Here is an 18,846-nt window from a genome sequence, read left to right as displayed (position 1 = left end):
CTTGCTGTAAGTAGTCTTCATTTAGAACAATTTCATTCAAATCATCACGTAACTTAACACATTTGTGCATATGAGTGGGAAACCTCATTCACGAACTTAAATTGTGATCTCCATCTAAGTGTTTTAATGCAGGTTGTCACTACTTAGTGATTACATATTTTTACAGTATTCAAAGTTCTGAACATTACAACCAAAGGTAAAAAGAAACAAACGTATCACATATTAACCACTCCAAGTTAGCTACAGAAGACAAAAACAAGTTCTTCTGTCTTCATAATTTAAGAAGAGGAAGTACCAGACAAAGATAAACATACAAAGGGGAAAATCAGACTTTTCCTACCTTAGCTGTCTTCACTGCATGATTATATTCATGGTTAACTGAACAGTTTGCTGATAATGAGTTTCTATTTGCATTTCTATCTGAGCTACAAAACTGCTCTGAGAAAAATATTTCTTCAGGAAAAAATCGACGAAGAGTGCAGTTTCTTCCCGCTTCTGTCTCAAGGTAGGGCACTGCAAACTAAACACAAATTAATTAAGATGAATATCAATGTTTATAGGCTTTCCAAAACTTGAAAATTAACAATAGTATAACAGACACAAGCAGAACTTTAAGTATATAGAGATTGACAGAACATTTCTCACTATGACAACCACCAAATCAAAATTATGAACTTCATAAGTGCCATTAATGTTTGTCTCCCTCAGTTTTCCTGCAGTATTACTCATATAACAGTTAAGCTATACAACATTTTTACTGTTTACAAGCATTATACTTGGAAAATAACTGGTTAATAATTTATGATGTACATCAGACATGTAAATGTAGGAAAATGGCGCAAGCAAAATATAAATGGAAACAGGCAAAAAATTGTTTTTATTTTCTGGTGTGTGTGTGTGTGTGTGTGTGTGTGTGTGTGTGTGTGTGTGATCAGAAGGTCCTCCAACACTACTTGTGGATCTCTCTTAATATAATCCTAAGACCTATCTTACTATCTGGAAATAGTCCTTTCCTCACCATCTTTTGTTTAGATATCTACATTCTCTCTAAATTTCAGTAAAATGTGGTTATTGGCAGAAACATAGGCAACATTGGAAGGGTTGTATTTTAAAATGTCTGCTGCCTTTTTATATTACAGACTGAATTTTTCTCTACAGAAAAGATACAAAAGTGTGGCCATCTTGAGTGTAATTCAGTATCATTATTTTGGGGAAAACCTCAGTTCACTAATATGTAAATTCCCAATCACACTGTGATCAGCATAGAAGACTTAAATCATCTGAATATCAACTGGTGTTATTACAATTTCATAAGTGGTGAGCATGACAAGACATCCTACAGAACATTACTAATGATTTCTCTGATAACTACCCAACACAGGTGGTTCAGAAAACTGCTCATGAGGGAAATACATTGGATCTAACGGCAACAAATTGAACTGAACTGTTTAAGGATACCCACAATTAAACTAGTATCCGCAACAATGAAGCAGTTGTAGCAAAAATGATTGTCAAGGTAAAAGGGCAATTAATATGAGTAGAAAGATTTTATATTTCTGGACACTACATAAAGGGGCAATAGTGTTTAATCTCAATGAGGAACTTGAAACTTTTAGTTCAAGACGGGGCTTATGGCTTAAGTTTAAAAGAATTGTTGATCATGTATTGTACAGATACGTACGTAAGACAACAGTTCATGATGGGAGGGACCCTCCTTGGTATACAGTCTACATCTACATCTTTACTTTGCAATGCAAATCCCAGTGCTCGGCAGAGGGTTCACAGAACAACTTTCAGAATATTTTTTGACCACTCCACTCTTGAATAGTATGCGCAAAAAATTAACACTTAAATCTTTCCATAAAAGCTCTATTATTTTATTACAATGGTAATTTCTCCCTATCTTGCTGGGCATCAGCACAATATTTTTGCATTCTGAGGAGAAAGCTGATGATTGAAATTCTGTGGGAAGATCTTGCCACGGCGAAAAAGCCTTTGTTTTGGTGATTGCCACCCCAACTTGCATATTATACCCATGATACTCTCTCCCCTATTTTGTGATATGTCAAAATGAGTTGCCCTTCTTTGGATTTTTTTGATAGTCTCCATTTATTCTATCAGGTAAGGATCCCATATCCTACAGCAATACACTAGTAGAGGACTGACAATTGTGGTGCGAGCAGTGTTTTTAGTAAATTTTTTGCATCTTCTAAGTGTTCTGCCAATAAAATGCAGTCTATGGATTGCTTAGTACAAAATATTTTCTATGTGTGGGTTCCAATTTAAGATATTGTAATCGCTCAGTATCTAGCTGAATCAGCAACCTTTTAATTGGTCTTATTTATCATGTAATGAAAATCTAATGGATTCTTTTCTGTTATCATGGAGGACCTCGCACTTTTTATTGATCAGGGTTAATTGACACTTTTCACACCACATACACACCTTACTTAATTCATTTTGTAATTTGTATTGTTCTTATGATGATGTTACTAGATGCTAAATGACAGTATGATATGCAAACAATCTAAATGAGCTATTCGCATTGTTTTCCAAATCTTTTATATAGATTAGAAACAGCAGGAGTCCTACAACACTTTCCTGTGGATCATCAGATATCATTTCTGTTTCACTTGGTGACTTCCCATCAAATAGTATGAACTGTGTACTTTCTCACAGGAAATCATGAATTCAGTTGCACACCTAAGACAATACTCCACAGGCACACTGTTTGATTAGAAGCCACTTGTGAGAAACAGTGTCAAAAGCCTTGTAGAAGTTCATAAATATGGAATAAACTTGAGATGCCCTGTTGATAGCATTCATCATGTAGTGTGAATAAAGGACCAGTTGTGTTTCACAAGAATGACATTTTCTGAATCTGTGGTCACTATGTATTAACAGAACATTTTCCTCAAGATCCTTCAGATATGGTATATCTTCCAAAATCTTAACATAAATTGATGTCAGTTGTCATGTACTGACAACACAGCGACTTGCACAGTGTTAGGCTTAAGGCTGTTGGGAGCCAGCAAGGGGACTCCAAGACAGGAAATAACAGACAGCAGGCAAATAAGTTAGCGTTTGGGTTACCAGAGGTTAACAGTAATGGTAAAGCCCTATGAATTGCAGATGCTCTGGGCAACTGTCCCAGGGGACTGATTTTTCTTTATGGAATAGCGTATGGTCGAGTGTGGTGCCAAGATACTTGATGTACTTATGGTGGAGAATACTGTCTCAAATTGCACCTTGAGCTCAGTGTTAGCTTGTTTGTTGTTATGGTGAAACGCACAAATCTCAGTCTTACTGGCACTGGGCTTCAGTCTACATTTTTTGAAATATGAGTTAAGGGATGGTAAGTCTTCTGTTAGTGTATATGACTGATGAATACGGAGTTACATCAGCAGAATACTCCAAAAGGAATCTAACTGGTTTACAATTTGCACTGGAAAACTTGCCTTTATTAAGTGACAAGTTGCTTTGCTACATTGAGGGTACCTACTTCTAAGCTACTCATGTCGACAGCTGTTCTTGATTTTAATTCTGGAATATCTACTGTATCTTCTTTGGTAAAGGTGTTTCAGAAAACTGTGTTTATAACTCCACTGTACTGGGCTGTCATTGGTAACATTACCTTTGCTATCACACAGTGAAGGTACTAAGTATGTGATGCCACTTGAGTAATATACATACAACCAGAATCTCTCTGAATTTTCTACCAGATTTTGAGATGGGGTTCCACTTTGGAAGCTATTAAAAGCATCTCACACTGAAGCCTGCACTAAATTTCAAGCTTCAGAAAACATCGCCAATCTTGGCACTTTTGAGTTCTTTTAGATCTGGCCTGTTTTTTTCGTTGTTTCTGCAACAGTGTCATGACCCATTTTGTGTATCATGGGGGATCTGTTCTGTCTCTTGTTAATTTACTTGGTATGAATCTCACAACTGCCATTAATACTATTTCTTTTATTTTAAGCTGCATCTGATCCACACTTACATAACTGAACTGGAAGGAATTGAGATTAGCTCTTAAGAAGCCATCAAGCGAATTTTTATCTGCTATCTTTAAAGAGATATATTTCGTATTTATTTTTGTTGGATTTGAATGTTACAGTATTGATTCTAGCTACAATAACCTTGTGGTTACCTGTATCCATCATGGTGCTCTCTATATGCACAAGATTGTTTGCTGGCAAGAGACCTAGTATGTTACTGCAACCATTTACGCTCCTTAACTAAAAGTGCTCAAAATTATTATCAGAGAATACATTTAGTACAATTTTGGACTACCACTGACTTTATTTTCATCAACTTACTTAGGGTAACTGAAGTCACCCTTAATTAAAATTTTGTGAGTTAAGTATGTTTTCGAAACGGGACTCAAATTTTCCTTGAAACCTTTAGCAGCTATACCATCTGAGTCAAGAGGTCAATAAAAGGAACCAATTATTAATTTGACTGAACCAATTATTAATTTATTCTTGTTGTTGAGTATAAGCTCTATCCACACTAACATGCAGCAACTATTTACTTCAATTTCACCATAAGATAAACAAACTACTTCTAACAGTAACAAAGCTGCCATCACCAACTGAATTTAATATATCCTTTTTTTAACAGCATTAGGTTCTTGGTAAAAACCTCAGCTAAACGTAGCTCCAGCTTTATCCAGCTTTCAGAGCCAATAAAGATTTCTGCTTCAGCGATTTCTTTGAGACTTGGTGCTCTGGCTCTTTCTCAAAACAGCCGCAACAATATAAAACTATAACACAAATGTTTACTAGGTCTACCTTCATCCTGTGTCTAGCTTGCACACTATGACACTGGCCTGTGTTTTTACATGTCCACAACCTTCTAACCTAAAATATCACCCAGTGCACTTCACACAACACCCACACACATGTAGCCAACTTGTGTGTGTAATGGTCCCTGATATATTAAGCAGATATTACACCCCTCCACTCTAAGGTCAATTTGCAGCCCACACAGTCACAGAACCATCTGAGCCTCTGATTCAAACCATCTACTACGCTCTCTAACAAACATCCACAGTTATTCCATTCAGTGATGACAGTCAATACAAAGAAACTTGTAAAAAAAAGAGAGACTACTGCATAACAGGTGTAAAAACAAAGTAGATGGTTACATATACGGGGACACCACCACCCACTGGGATTTCAAGGTATTTACTCTTTGCTTTCTGCTACAAACCTTTGTTGTCTGTCTTAAGGCTAATGCTTTCTATCTTTCTTTGTGTATCCCAACATTGATCTTTCCATTCCTCTTTGAGCTACTAAGAATGGGCTCATTTAATGTCCATGTGTCACAGCCACAGGATGCATTGGTTAAAAACTGTTTCCCTTGGCTCAGCCAGCATCTTAGACTTAAAAACAGAAGAGTATCTTCAATAAGCTTGCCAGTCCAATTTAATATGTTGACATATTTTCCCATATAAGCTTGGAAGGATCAAACTGCTTTTTGATGCTTGGAAATAAATATCAACCTGTCTGAAAGTCATTCAGGTATTTTCCGTGCAGTTCTTTTCTAATCCAGCTTACTTTTGTTACTACTACTACTACTACTACTACTACTACTACCACCACCACCACCACCACCACCACCACCACCACCGCCACGACCACCACAATGACGACGACGACCACCACCACCACCAACTCAATAACATTGTTATTATCATAATCATGAAATATATTCGACACATACTGAACAAAAAATGAGATTCAAGAAATGCAGCATGAAGCTTGAGTTTCTCCCAGTGCATAAAAATGTTCAAACTACCACAGGAATGCAGCTGGTTGACATCTTTGACAACTACACTTACTGTAAACGACTACCACCACCACACAACCTAAGATGACCAATCACAAATTATCAATAGTGAATATTAATTACCAATGGCAATGTTCTGTAATAGCAGATTTGACAGCTGTTGTAAGTTGCTGTGACTCAGATGCTCTATACACTGGTCTTCCATGATCTGACCAATGTATAACATCCCACAACTGCACCAGCCTTATACAAACCAAGATACCCTTTTCAGTCCCTAAAACAGTCCTAATTTTAGACGGTGGCTTGAAAAACTCACTTCACATCACGTGTTACCTTACTGACTTGATTTTTATAGTCTCTTCTCGGTAGCAGGAACTTCTGGTCATCTCAAAGCTGAAAGTTTAATGAGTGTAGGATGGTGTTATCTCAAGAAAATACATGACACCATAATTTAAATTGCACTAATACATATATTTAGTCCTTGTAAAGTTCAGTTATTAGTGACAATGACAGGTTTACCTACGACAAAAAATTATCAGCACACAGAACCAGATCAGTACACACATCTACATAGCAACAGTTCATTGGCAAAGTTCATTATTTGATTTTAGGCACAAAAAACAGTTCACATTTACACAAAATAGTCACAGTTCACACATAGCACTGTCCTGCAGTAATTCACCAGAGGAAAACATCCTGTGATAGTTCAATCAAGTCAATCTATAACAAGCACCACCATGACCAACAATAGCTTGCTTCGATGACAATAACATTGCACACCTTCTTGTTAATTACAGCACAGTTTAGTTAAGTTGTTCATTCATCTGATGCACAGAAACCACACAGAGGTTATGAAACATTAATGATATTGAGTTTCACAGATGTTGGAGGACATATTTTCATGTACATGGTATTCACCAACAGTGGGAGCAAACTCAACACGTCTTACTCATGAGATTTCAAAACCACACACAGTCAATTTTGGGTGACATCCGACTGCTTAAAGATAGGTGTAAGAATAAACTGTTATTTTGTGAACTACCAGAACTAATGTGAGTTTGGCTTGTAAAAATATTACTCATTAGGAATTTAGAAAAATGTATGGACATTATTATTCTTCTGCAATGTGAATCCCCTGTTTACAACTATGAGTGCAATATTTAATATAAAGGTAAATTACATGAAATTAATAAATAGTGAGTTACCTGTATTTAATCAATGCTGTACATCACTTTGCATAGAAAAATTAAAGTAACGAAAGTATGTAGTCAAAGTTCAGAATCTAACAATAGTTAAGACAAAATCTGCCATGGAAAATGGTAATTGTCTGTAACTTTGATGTTGCTTATTTTGTACAGTAATTAATTTCAGATGATTCCAAGTGCTTTCTGTTGGTATGGGTAACCTTTCACAAGGGTAACCTTTCACAAACATACTAATTAGCTCATAGGTTTTTGCATGTTGCGAACTGTAGTACTAACATCAATTAAATATATTTTCAAATTACAAGAGCCCCAACAAAAACTAATTGCATCAATGTAAACAGAACAATCAAAATGATAACCCAAACAATAAATTCAAGTGAAACTACATCTAAATAAGATCTTGAGATTTTCATGTAAGTGATGCTTATGAATAGATTAATGTACTAGCATTAAGACAAAAATTAACAAAAAAGTTTTGTTATTTCTGGGAGTAGAAAAAACATAACAGATTTGAGGAAGCCACCTTGCTATGTCACATGTGTGACACCCTATTGTATTTTCATGCTGATAGTTGTAACCCCCCCCCCCCCCCCCCCCCCATGAACCATGCACCTTGTCAGTGGTGAGGAGGCTTTCGTGCCTTAGCGATACAGACAGCCGTACCATAGCTGCAACCACAACGGAAGGGTACCTGTTGAGAGGCCGGACAAACATGTTGTTCCTGAAGAGGGGCAGCAGCCTTTTTAGTAGTTGCAGGGGCAACAATCTGGATGATTGACTGATCTGGCCTTGTAACATTAACCAAAACTGCCTTGCTGTGCTGGTACTGCAAATGGCTGAAAGCAAGGGGAAACTACAGCCGTAATTTTTCCTGAGGGCATGCAGCTTTATTGTATGGTTAAATGATGATGGCGTCCTCTTGCGTAAAATATTACGGAGGTAAAATAGTCCCTCATTTAGATCTCCGGGCGGGGACTACTCAGGAGGACATCGTTATCGGGAAAAATAAAACTGGTGTTATACGGATCCGAGCATGGAATGCCAGATCCCTTAATCCGGCAGGAAGGTTAAAAAATTTAGAAAAGGGAAATTGATAGGTTTAAGTTAGATTTAGAGGGAATTAGTGAAGTTTGGTGGCAGGAGGAACAAGTTTTCTGGTCAGGTGAATACAGAGTTATAAATACAAAATCAAATGGGGGTAATGCAGGGGCAGGTTAAATAATGAATAAAAAAAATAGGAGCACGGGTAAACTACTACGAACAGCATAGTGAACGCATCATTGTAGCCAAGATAGATACAAAGCCCACGCCAGCCACAGTAGTACAAGTATATATGCCAACTAGCTCCGCAGATGATGAGGAGATTGAAGAAATGTATGATGAGAAAGAAAAAATTATTCAGATAGTGAAGGGAGACAAAAATTTAATAGTCTTGAGGGATTGGAATTCGATAGTAGGATAAAGAAGAGAAGGAAGAGTAGTAGGTGAATATGGAATGGGGGTAAGGAATGAAAGAAGAAGCCATCTGGGAGAATTTTGCACAGCGCATAACTTAATCATAGATAACACTTGTTTTAAGAATCATGAAAGAAGGTTGTATACATGGAAGAGGCCTGAAGGCACGGGAAGGTTTCAGATAGATTATATAATGGTAAGACAGAGATTTTGGAACCACATTTTAAATTGTAAGACATTTCCAGGAGCAGATGTGGACTCTGTCCACAATCTATTGGTTATGAACTGTAGATTAAAACTGAAAAAACTGCAAAAAGGCAGGAATTTAAGAAGATGGGACCTGGACAAACTGAAAGAACCAGAGGTTGTAGAGTGTGTCAGAGAGAGCATTAGGGAACAATTGACAAGAACGGGAGAAAGAAATATGGCAGAAGAAAAATTGGTAGCTTTGAGAGATGAAATAGTGAAGGCAGCACAGGATCAAGTAGGTAAAAAGACGAGGGCTAGTAGAAATCCTTGGGTAACAGAAGAGATATTGAATTTAATTGATGGAAGGAGAAAATATAAAAATGCATTAAACGAAGCAGACAAAAAGGAATATAAACGTCTCAAAAATGAGATCGACAGGAAGTGCAAAATGGCTAAGCAGGGATGGCTAGAGGATAAATGAAAGGATGTAAGGGCATATATCACTAGTGACAAGATAGATACTGCCTACAGGAAAATTAAAGAGACCTTTGGAGAAAAGAGAACCACTTGTTTGAATATCAAGAGCTCAGATGGAAAACCAGTACTAAGCAAAGAAGGGAAAGCAGAAAGGTGGAAGGAGTATCAGTTTGGATTCCGAAGAAATGCTGGAACACGTGAGGCAACATTGACCCTATGACTTATATTAGAAGATAGATTAAGTAAAGGCTAATCTATGTTTCTGGCATTTGTAGAATTAGAGAAAGCTTTTGACCATGTTGACTGGAATACTCTCTTTCATATTCTGAAGGTGGCAAGGGCCAAATACAGTGAGTTAAAGGCTATTTACGATTTGTACAGAAACCAGATGGCAGTTATAAGAATTGAGGGGCATGAAAGGGAAGCTGTGGTTGGGAAGGGAGTGAGACAGGGTTGTAGCCTACACCTGATGTTATTCAACTTATATATTGAGCAAGAAGTAAAGGAAACAAAAGAAAAATTTGGAGTACGAATTAAAAGCCATGGAGAAGAAATAAAAACTTTGAGGTTCGCCGATGACATGGTAACTCTGTCAGAGACAGCAAAGGACTGATATAAGATGTACATCAACAAAAGCAAAACGAGGATAATGGAATGTAGTCGAATTAAATCGGGTGATGCTGAGGGAATTAGGTTAGGAAATGAGACACTTAAAGTAGTAAAGGAGTTTTGGTATTTGGGAGCAAAATAACTGATGATGGTAGAGAGGATATAAAATGTAGACTGGCAATGGCAACGAAAGCGTTTCTGAAGAAGGGAAGTTTGCTACAAGTACAGATTTAAGTGTCAGGAAGTCTTTTCTGAAAGTATTTTATGGAGTGTAACCACGTATGGAAGTGAAACATGGATGATAAGTAGTTTAGACAAGCAGAGGATAGAAGCTTATGAAATGTGGTACTACAGAAGAATGCTGAAGTTCAGATGGGTAGATCACATAACTAATGAGGAGGTACTGAATAGAATTGGGGAGAAGAGACATTTGTACAAATCTCGACTAGGAGAAGGGATCGGGTGGTAGGACATGTTCTGAGGCATCAAGGGATCACCAATTTAGTATTCGAGGGCAGTGTGGAGGGTAAAATTTGTAGCGGGAGACCAAGAGATGAATACACTAAGCAGATTCAGAAGGATGTCAGTTGCAATAGGTACTGGGAGATGAAGAAGCTTGCACAGGATAGAGTAGCATGGAAAGCTGCATCAAACCAGTCTGTGGATTGAACACCACAACAACAACGACACAACAGTTGTAATCATCTGGCTCAGCCCCAAGGAGTCTTTCAACCTTTGGCTCACAGGGCACCCACTATTATAATGTACCTAGAGATAAGATTTTCATTATCAGTTTATCAAAAAGAGCATAATTTAGATACACACATTCACAAAAATAAATGTGGGTATAATTTCTTTTTGCTTTTAAGGAGAATGATGTGTATTTAAAAATGTCAGTCAAGTGAAACTCAACTTGCACTTTTCTCTCATGACATCCTGAAAGCCACAGATCAAGGCAGACAGGTAGATGCAGTACTTCTTGACTTGTGAAAAATATTTGGCTCAGTACCACATCAAAGTTAATTAACTGCAGTACATTTACATTAGGTATCAGAAAAAATCTGTGGCTGGCTAGAGGATTTATTTGCATGCAGGCCAGAGCATGGAGAATCATCAACATAAGTAGAAGTAACTACAGGCCTGTCCCATAAACACAAGGCCCTTATTATTCCTAAAATCATGGCCTGAAACAAGAGCCATTCTGTCTAAAATCTTGCCCACCACACTTGGAATAGCTTTTCACCACCCTCCTGACTTGGAGTTCTGGGTGACTTTCCCGAAATCTACCCCATTTCCTAGACCTCTCCAGTCCTTTTCCTTCACCCCTCTTCCTTCCCCTTCAACCCTTCAGCCTGAAGAAGGAGCCACTGGCTCTGAAATCTTGGCTAATTCAACCCTCTTTTATGAGTGTGTTCTGCCGCTGCTTGGTCAGTAGATTTTTTTTATCTATCCAATTAAATTATTTTGTCAAAAACTGATTGTTTTCATAGTTATATTAGAGTACATATATAGATCTAGATGTAGATGAAGGAGAAAATCATAAAGTCCTATACAAATAGCAAAGACTGTACTTAATGTAAACAATGCTGTATGTAATATTTGATGCCTCAGTGTGTGTTCCATCGATGTCTCTCTTCTTCTATGCTAGTTGTGCCATAAAGCTCTTTTTTCCCAATATGATTCAGTGTCTCTTCTTTACTAATTTGATGTACCTAGCTAATCTTCAGCATTCTTCTGTAGCAACAGAATTCAAAAGCTTCTATTCTCTTCTAAAAATACTTATAGAAAAGACTTCCTAAAATTTAAGTCTTATAAGGTTGAAGCACAGATGTCATGAGATACAGACATAACGAGACTGAAACATGGACAAATTTGAGATTTATGTTGCAACAATATAAGGCTCCATTATTTTGGCTTTTGTTACATCTGGGATTATTAGAGTAAAATACTTTTTTCATGTACCTCGAATGAACTTTGCATGTAAATTATTTCCTGAACTATGCTGATAATCTCATCAGAAACTATGTAGAAGTATGGTAATAGCTATTATGAATGCTATTATAATAGAGAAATCTACATTTTGAAGAATGAGAAAAAAGGCAGATGAATAAAAAGATGGTCGTTCTCGTGTTTATATCACATAGAGAGGTATAGAAGTTTATACTTATTCTCTGAGTAAGTCAGAATTTGACAAAATAAGGCAATTCAAAATTGATTAAACACAAGCCTTGTCAGTTGTTTTTAAACATATGATTTGGTAGTGAAGTGGCACAGCAGACTGGTGTTCCCTCATTACACTGTATGTAGGCATCATGATATGCACCCCTTTGTTCTTCCATAAATTATTTTTTGTTTTCAAATGAAGAAAGCACCTTTAATTTTAACTTAACTCCAACTACAATTTTGGGAGTGTACACTGTGAAGAAGCCTAGCACTGGTCTCAAGAATTTCGGAAGCTTTGATGTGAATGAAACCACAGGTAAAAAATCTTATCCATCATTTAGTGTCACTGTCAACATATAAATCCAATTTGGAAACACTATTCAAATTTAAAATGGATTATTGATCCATGGAGGTGACAATATCAAGTAACGAAGTGGTGAGTCAGAGGTGGTGTATAAGTGATGGTATTTGAAAGGTCTGAGTGGTTATATCATCATGATACACTGCATGTAGACAGTATTTTATCATGGATATAGCACTCTGACAATAAATAAAAAATAAAAAAAATTGTAAGGACACCGAGAACACACATTAGTTAAGAACACTTTATAATAAGAATCAAAGTAACTCAAACAATGTAGGATTTCATGCCCACGTTTACTCCAGTTGAAACTTACAGCCCAATAGTATGTGGTACATACATGAAACTATTTCCTGATGTTTCATCTCTGACTGCAGGAGACAGCTTCAGAGGTAAAACAGCAAATCCATAATTGGTTTGAAGGGATCATGAAATCACCATTCACTGTGTGATTCCAAATGCATGATTATCTCTGTCTGACAGCATCATTCACTGTCAATTATTTTTAATCAAGAACAATGATGCCAGCAAGAGATAATCACAGATTTGGTATTACTTGACAAACTGTGGTGCCCTCTACATAGCTCTATAAATTTGGGTGTCCCTTAAGCCCTTGATGCACTTGCCATTTACTCTGAAGATGTCTCCTGCATTCAGAGACACAATGTTAGGAAGTGGTCTTTAAAGCCCAGACGTTTTAACTGAAGAATCCTGATAACTGACTACAAACACAACTGTTCTGAATTAATGTATCAAGAATCTGCCTGTCTGGCAAAGTAAAATGCATGTTTTGCAGGAGAAAATAATGTAGGCCAACAAAATCCTGCTTTTATAATTTGATCTGTCGTCAATCAATTTGTTAAATTGAATTCAGTTTATATCTGAAAAAAAATTGTTAAATTGAATTCAGTTTATATCTGAAAGCCAAATATAAATATTCTCCTAATCTTACCTTTATATATGGTGAACCTGACAGAATTGTATCATCTAGAGCTTTCCTAAACCGGTTACACAGTGGAAGCTCTGAAACTGAGAGAGAGGGTCCATTCTGACTGTCAGTACTAAAAACATCATCTTCAAGGTTGAGGTATGAATGTAGTGGATCACTAAAATCACTGATAGATTCCACATTCATCTTCCTGTCATCTGAAGGTGATTTTTCTTTATTTGAAGGATGAGAACATGTGCATGTGGAGAAATTTTTTGTGTCCAGTAACTCTTTTTTAACACTAAAATCCTGCACATTTTCATTCTCTGTTTTTTTGTAGGGTTCCCCCATTTCTACAGAAATATTTTCTATAGTTTCACAAACACATTTAGTAAGCACAGTTTCTTCATGGAGCATCTCACAAATTTCTTTCATGTTTTCATTGGAATAGTACTGTTGTTGAGCAGAGGAGACAGAATTTTGTTTATTTTGCTTCCCATTTTCTTTAGGGTATGCACACGTAGAACTCAAAATTTCTTCTCGCACCGACTTAATAGGTGCAGCTCCAGAATAACTGTTCTCCTCCATGAACGTATCTTTTGGTAGTGGTGGTGGACAAGCAAATTCATCCATCAAGAAAGCTCTTTCCAAACACCAGTTGTAACGTACATAAGTCATAAAACTAGTCACTCTCTTAAGTTTGGCAAGTTCTTGTTCTGAAGCACCACGCAGCAAGACTGTACATCCAAGGTGTGGTAAAGGACATCCTTCAAAAACCATAAGTGTTTTTATGGCACCTGAAAACAAAACTGAAAATAATTATACGTAAACAATAACATACCAGTATTTTTTAACTTCATACTAAAAGTGATTAACAATATTTATTTGATGAATAAATTTTCACACAGAAATAGAATTAATGTAACAAAAATATACATCAGGATATATTACTTAATATCGTACAGTACTTTTTGGATGGTGACGGACAAAGTGGGGTTGGCAATTGTATGGAAAACCTTTGGCAACAAAAGTTCCCACAAGAACCAACCAATAGTTAATAAGTGTAGTTTTGAATGGTGGACATGACAAAAATCAAAAAATAATAACTGTCAAAAATTATTCATTACAGGTAATAGCATAAATATTGAATAATTTTAACAGTTTCAACAGAAAATTAAATCGAGCAGGGTGGTTAAGTGGTTAGCACACCAGACTCACATGCAGGACGACGATGGTTCAATCCCGTGTCCGGTCATCCTGATTTAGGTTTTCTGTGATTTCCCTAAATCGCTTCAGGCAAATGCCGGGATGGTTCCTTTGAAAGGGCATGGCCAACTTCCTTCCCCATACTTCCCTAATTCGATGAGACCGATGACCTCGCAGTTTGGCCTCCTCCCCCAAATCAACTCAACCCAGAAAAATAAAAACTTTAAACATTATCTTCCACGATTTTATCATGTAATATATTTAAATCTTTTGCAGTCATATTTACATTGTTTTGTATGTGTGACAGTGCTCATAATGCACAAATAATGTTAGTTGTTATTGTACTTACACTTTGTTGTTGTTGTTGTGGTCTTCAGTCCTGAGACTGGTTTGATGCAGCTCTATGCTACCCTATCCTGTGCAAGTTTCTTCATCTCCCAGTACTTACTGCAACCTACATCCTTCTGAATCTGCTTAGTGTATTCATCTCTTGGTATCCCTCTACGATTTTTACCCTCCACTCTGCCCTCCAATGCTAAATTTGTGATCCCTTGATGCCTCAGAACATGTTCTACCAACCGGTCCCTTCTTCTTGTCACATTTGTGCCACAAACTCCTCCCCAATTCTATTCAATACCTCCTCATTAGTTATGTGATCTACCCATCTAATCTTCAGCATTCTTCTGTAGGACCACATTTTGAAAGCTTCTACTCTCTTCTTGTCCAAACTATTTATCTTCCATGTTTCACTTCCATACATGGCTACACTACATACAAATACTTTCAGAAACGACTTCCTTACACTTAAATCTATACTCGATGTTAACAAATTTCTCTTCTTCAGAAACGCTTTCCTTGCCATTGCCAGTCTACATTTTATATCCTCTCTACTTCGACCATCATCAGTTATTTTGCTCCCCAAATAGCAAAACTCCTTTACTACTTCAAGTGTCTCATTTCCTAATCTAATTCCCTCAGCATCACCCAATTTAATTCAACTACATTCCGTTATCCTCGTTTTGCTTTTGTTGATGTTCATCTTGTATCCTCCTTTCAAGACACTGTCCATTCCGTTCAACTGCTCTTCCAAGTCCTTTGCTGTCTCTGACAGAATTACAATGTCATCGGCGAATCTCAAAATTTTTATTTCTTCTCCATGGATTTTAATACCTACTCTGAATTTTTCTTTTGTTTCCTTTACTGCTTGCTCAATATATAGATGGAATAACATCAGGGAGAGGCTACAACCCTGTCTCTCTCCCTTCCCAACCACAGCTTTCCTTTCATGCCCCTAGCCTCTTATAACTGCCATCTGGTTTCTGTACAAATTGTAAATAGCCTTTTGCTCCCGGTATTTTATCACTGCCATCTTTAGAATTTGAAAGAGAGTATTCCAGTTAACATTGTCAAAAGCTTTCTCTAAGTCTACAAATGCTAGAAACTCAGGTTTGCCTTTCCTTAATCTTTCTTCTAAGATAAGTCGTAAGGTCAATATTGCCTCATGTGTTCCAATATTTCTACAGAATCCAAACTGATCTTCCCCAAGGTTGGCTTCTACAAGTTTATCCATTCGTCTGTAAAGAATTCGCGTTAGTATTTTGCAGCTGTGACTTATTAAACTGACAGTTCGGTAATTTTCACACCTGTCAGCACCTGCTTTCTTTGGGATTGGAATTATTATATTCTTCTTGAAGTCTGAGGGTATTTCTCCTGTCTCATACATCTTGCTCACCATATGGTACAGTATTGTCAGGACTGGCTCTCCCAAGGGCGTCAGTAGTTCTAAAGGAGTGTTGTCTACTCCCAGGGCCTTGTTTCGACTCAGGTCTTTCAGTGCTCTGTCAAACTCTTCATGCAGTATCGTATCTCCAATTTCATCTTCATCTACATTCTCTTCCATTTCCATAATATTGTCCTCAAGTACATTGCCCTTGCATAGACCCTCTATATACTCCTTCCACCTTTCTGCTTTCCCTTCTTTGCTTAGAACTGGGTTTCCATCTGAGCTCTTGATATTCATACAAGTTGTTCTCTTTTCTCCAAATGTCTCTTTAATTTTCCTGTAGGCAGTATCTATCTTACCCCTAGTGAGATAAGCCTCTACATCCTTACATTTGTCCTTTGTCCATCCCTGCTTAGCTATTTTGCACTTCCTGTTGATCTCATTTTCGAGACGTTCGTATTGCTCTTTGCCTGCTTCATTTACTGCATTTTCATATTTTCTCCTTTCTTCAACTAAATTCAATATTTCTTCTGTTACCCAAGGATTTCTACTAGCCCTCGTCTTTCTACCAACTTGATCCTCTGCTGCCTTCACTACTTCATCCCTCAGAGTTACCCATTCTTCTTCTACAGTATTGCTTTCCCCCATTCCTGTCAATTGTTCCCTTATGCTCTCCCTGAAACTCTGTACAACCTCTGGTTCTTTCAGTTTATCCAGGTCCTATCTCCTTAAATTCCCACCTTTTTGCAGTTTCTTCAGTTTTAATCTACAGTTCATAACCAATAGATTGTGGTCAGAGTCCACATCTCCCCTGGAAATATCTTACAATCTAAAACCTGGTTCCTAAATCTCTGTCTTACCATTATATAATCTATCTGATACCTTTTAATATCTCCAGGATTCTTCCATGTATACAACCTTCTTTTATGATTCTTGAACCAAGTGTTAGCTACGATTAAGGTATGCTCTGTGCAAAATTCTACCAGAACGCTTCCTCTTTCATTTCTTGCCCCCAATCCATATTCACCTACTATGTTTCCTTCTCTCCCTTTTCCTACTCGCGAATTCCAGTCACCCATGACTATTAAATTTTCGCCTCTCTTCACAGCCTGAATAATTTCTTTTATCTCATCAGACATTCATCAATTTCTTATCATCTGCAGAGCTAGTTGGCATATAAACTTGTACTACTGTAGTAGGCATGGGCTTTGTGTCTATCTTGACCACAATAATGTGTTCACTATGCTGTTTGTAGTAGCTTACCAGCACTTCTATTTTTTTTATTCATTATTAAACCTACTTCTGCATTACCCCTATTTGATTTTGTATTTATAACCCTGTATTCACCTAACCAAATGTCTTGTTCCTCTTGCCACCGAACTTCACTAATTCCCACTAAATCTAACTTTAACCTATCCATTTCCCTTTTTAAATTTTCTAACCTACCTGCCGATTAAGGGATCTGACATTCCACGCTCCGATCCATAGAATGCCAGTTTTATTTATCCTGATAACGACGTCCTCTTGAGTAGTCCCCGCCCAGAGATCTGAATGGGGGACTGTTTTACCTCCGGAATATTTTACGCAAGAGGACGCCATCATCATTTAACCATACAGCAAAGCTGCATGCCCTTGGGAAAAATTACGGCTGTAGTTTCCCCTTGCTTTCAGCCATTCGCAGTACCAGCACAGCAAGGCCATTTTGGTTAGTGTTACAAGGCCAGATCAGTCAATCATCCAGACTGTTGCCCCTGCAACTACTGAAAAGGCTGCTGCCCCTCTTCAGGAACCACACGTTTGTCTGGCCTCTCAACAGATACCCCTCTGTTGTGGTTGCGCCTACGGTACGGATATCTGTATCGCTGAGGCAGGCAAGCCTCCCCCCAATGGCAAGGTCCATGGTTTATGGGGAGGACTTACACTCTATACAGTTGTCTTATCATACTGCTCAACATGAAATATGTAACAGATTAATAAAAGGCATTTAGCAGTGAACAAATGCAACCTCTGTGATTGATTTCTTATGAACAGGCCCTTGGACATAGCGAACATTTTGTCTCAATTTCACAGCATGCAGGAGCACCTTGCACTGAAAGAAATGCCCAGTGTTGTAGCCTCCTCAATTAATATGATAGTCTCATTTTACAGAGAGTATACTTACGGCAAAAATAATGGATTTTTTCAGTGCAAAATGAGAAGAAGAAACATTAGGTTTAAATTTCCACCATCAACAAGGTCTTTCCTGATGATGATCAGAGTCATATTGGACAAAGGTGAAGGTTAAAATTTCTTCATAGGAACCATCCCAGCATTCACTTTAACACTAAGAAATTTAGGGAAACCACAGCAACCCTAAATCAAGATGAGAGGACCGAAATTAGAATATCATTCCTTCTCAAAGTGAAACCAGTGCTCCAACCACACCACAATTTATCACACATACATTTCATTAACTGTACAAACTACATTACTATTACTGTCCACACAATAGACACAAATTATACCATGAAACTAGTAACAAAGTTTCTTGAATCAGTTTTAAATGAGGAAGCTAGAAATATATTACAACTACTACACATTGCTCCCAAAAACAATGCCTAGACAAAATTAGGCTAATCATGGCACGCAATATAAGCTTAAGTAATCATTCTTCCTGCACACCATATGTGAATTGACCTAGAAGAAACCATAATAACCATTATGAGGGTTGACCAAAAAGTAAATGCACCCACCTTTGCAA

The 18,846-nt window shown here is 37.4% G+C and overlaps 1 protein-coding gene across 2 annotated transcripts in view; it reads right to left on the bottom strand.

Moving 5' to 3' along the window:
• Positions 1-18,846, bottom strand: part of LOC126175358 (1-phosphatidylinositol 3-phosphate 5-kinase) — a 418,246-nt gene that overhangs the window by 233,238 nt on the left and 166,162 nt on the right. For both annotated transcript variants that reach the window (XM_049922107.1, XM_049922108.1), the window contains exons 13-14: positions 13,202-13,974; positions 341-520 (exon numbers count right to left, since the gene is read on the bottom strand). In XM_049922107.1, coding sequence (XP_049778064.1) covers positions 341-520; positions 13,202-13,974 — 953 coding nt within the window. The remainder of the gene's footprint in view (positions 1-340; positions 521-13,201; positions 13,975-18,846) is intronic.

This window comes from Schistocerca cancellata, chromosome 3 (genome assembly GCF_023864275.1).
Source record: "Schistocerca cancellata isolate TAMUIC-IGC-003103 chromosome 3, iqSchCanc2.1, whole genome shotgun sequence".
Lineage (NCBI taxonomy): Eukaryota > Metazoa > Arthropoda > Insecta > Orthoptera > Acrididae > Schistocerca > Schistocerca cancellata.
Note: the sequence above shows the minus strand (reverse complement) of the source record. Positions and strands in the feature narration are given on the sequence as shown.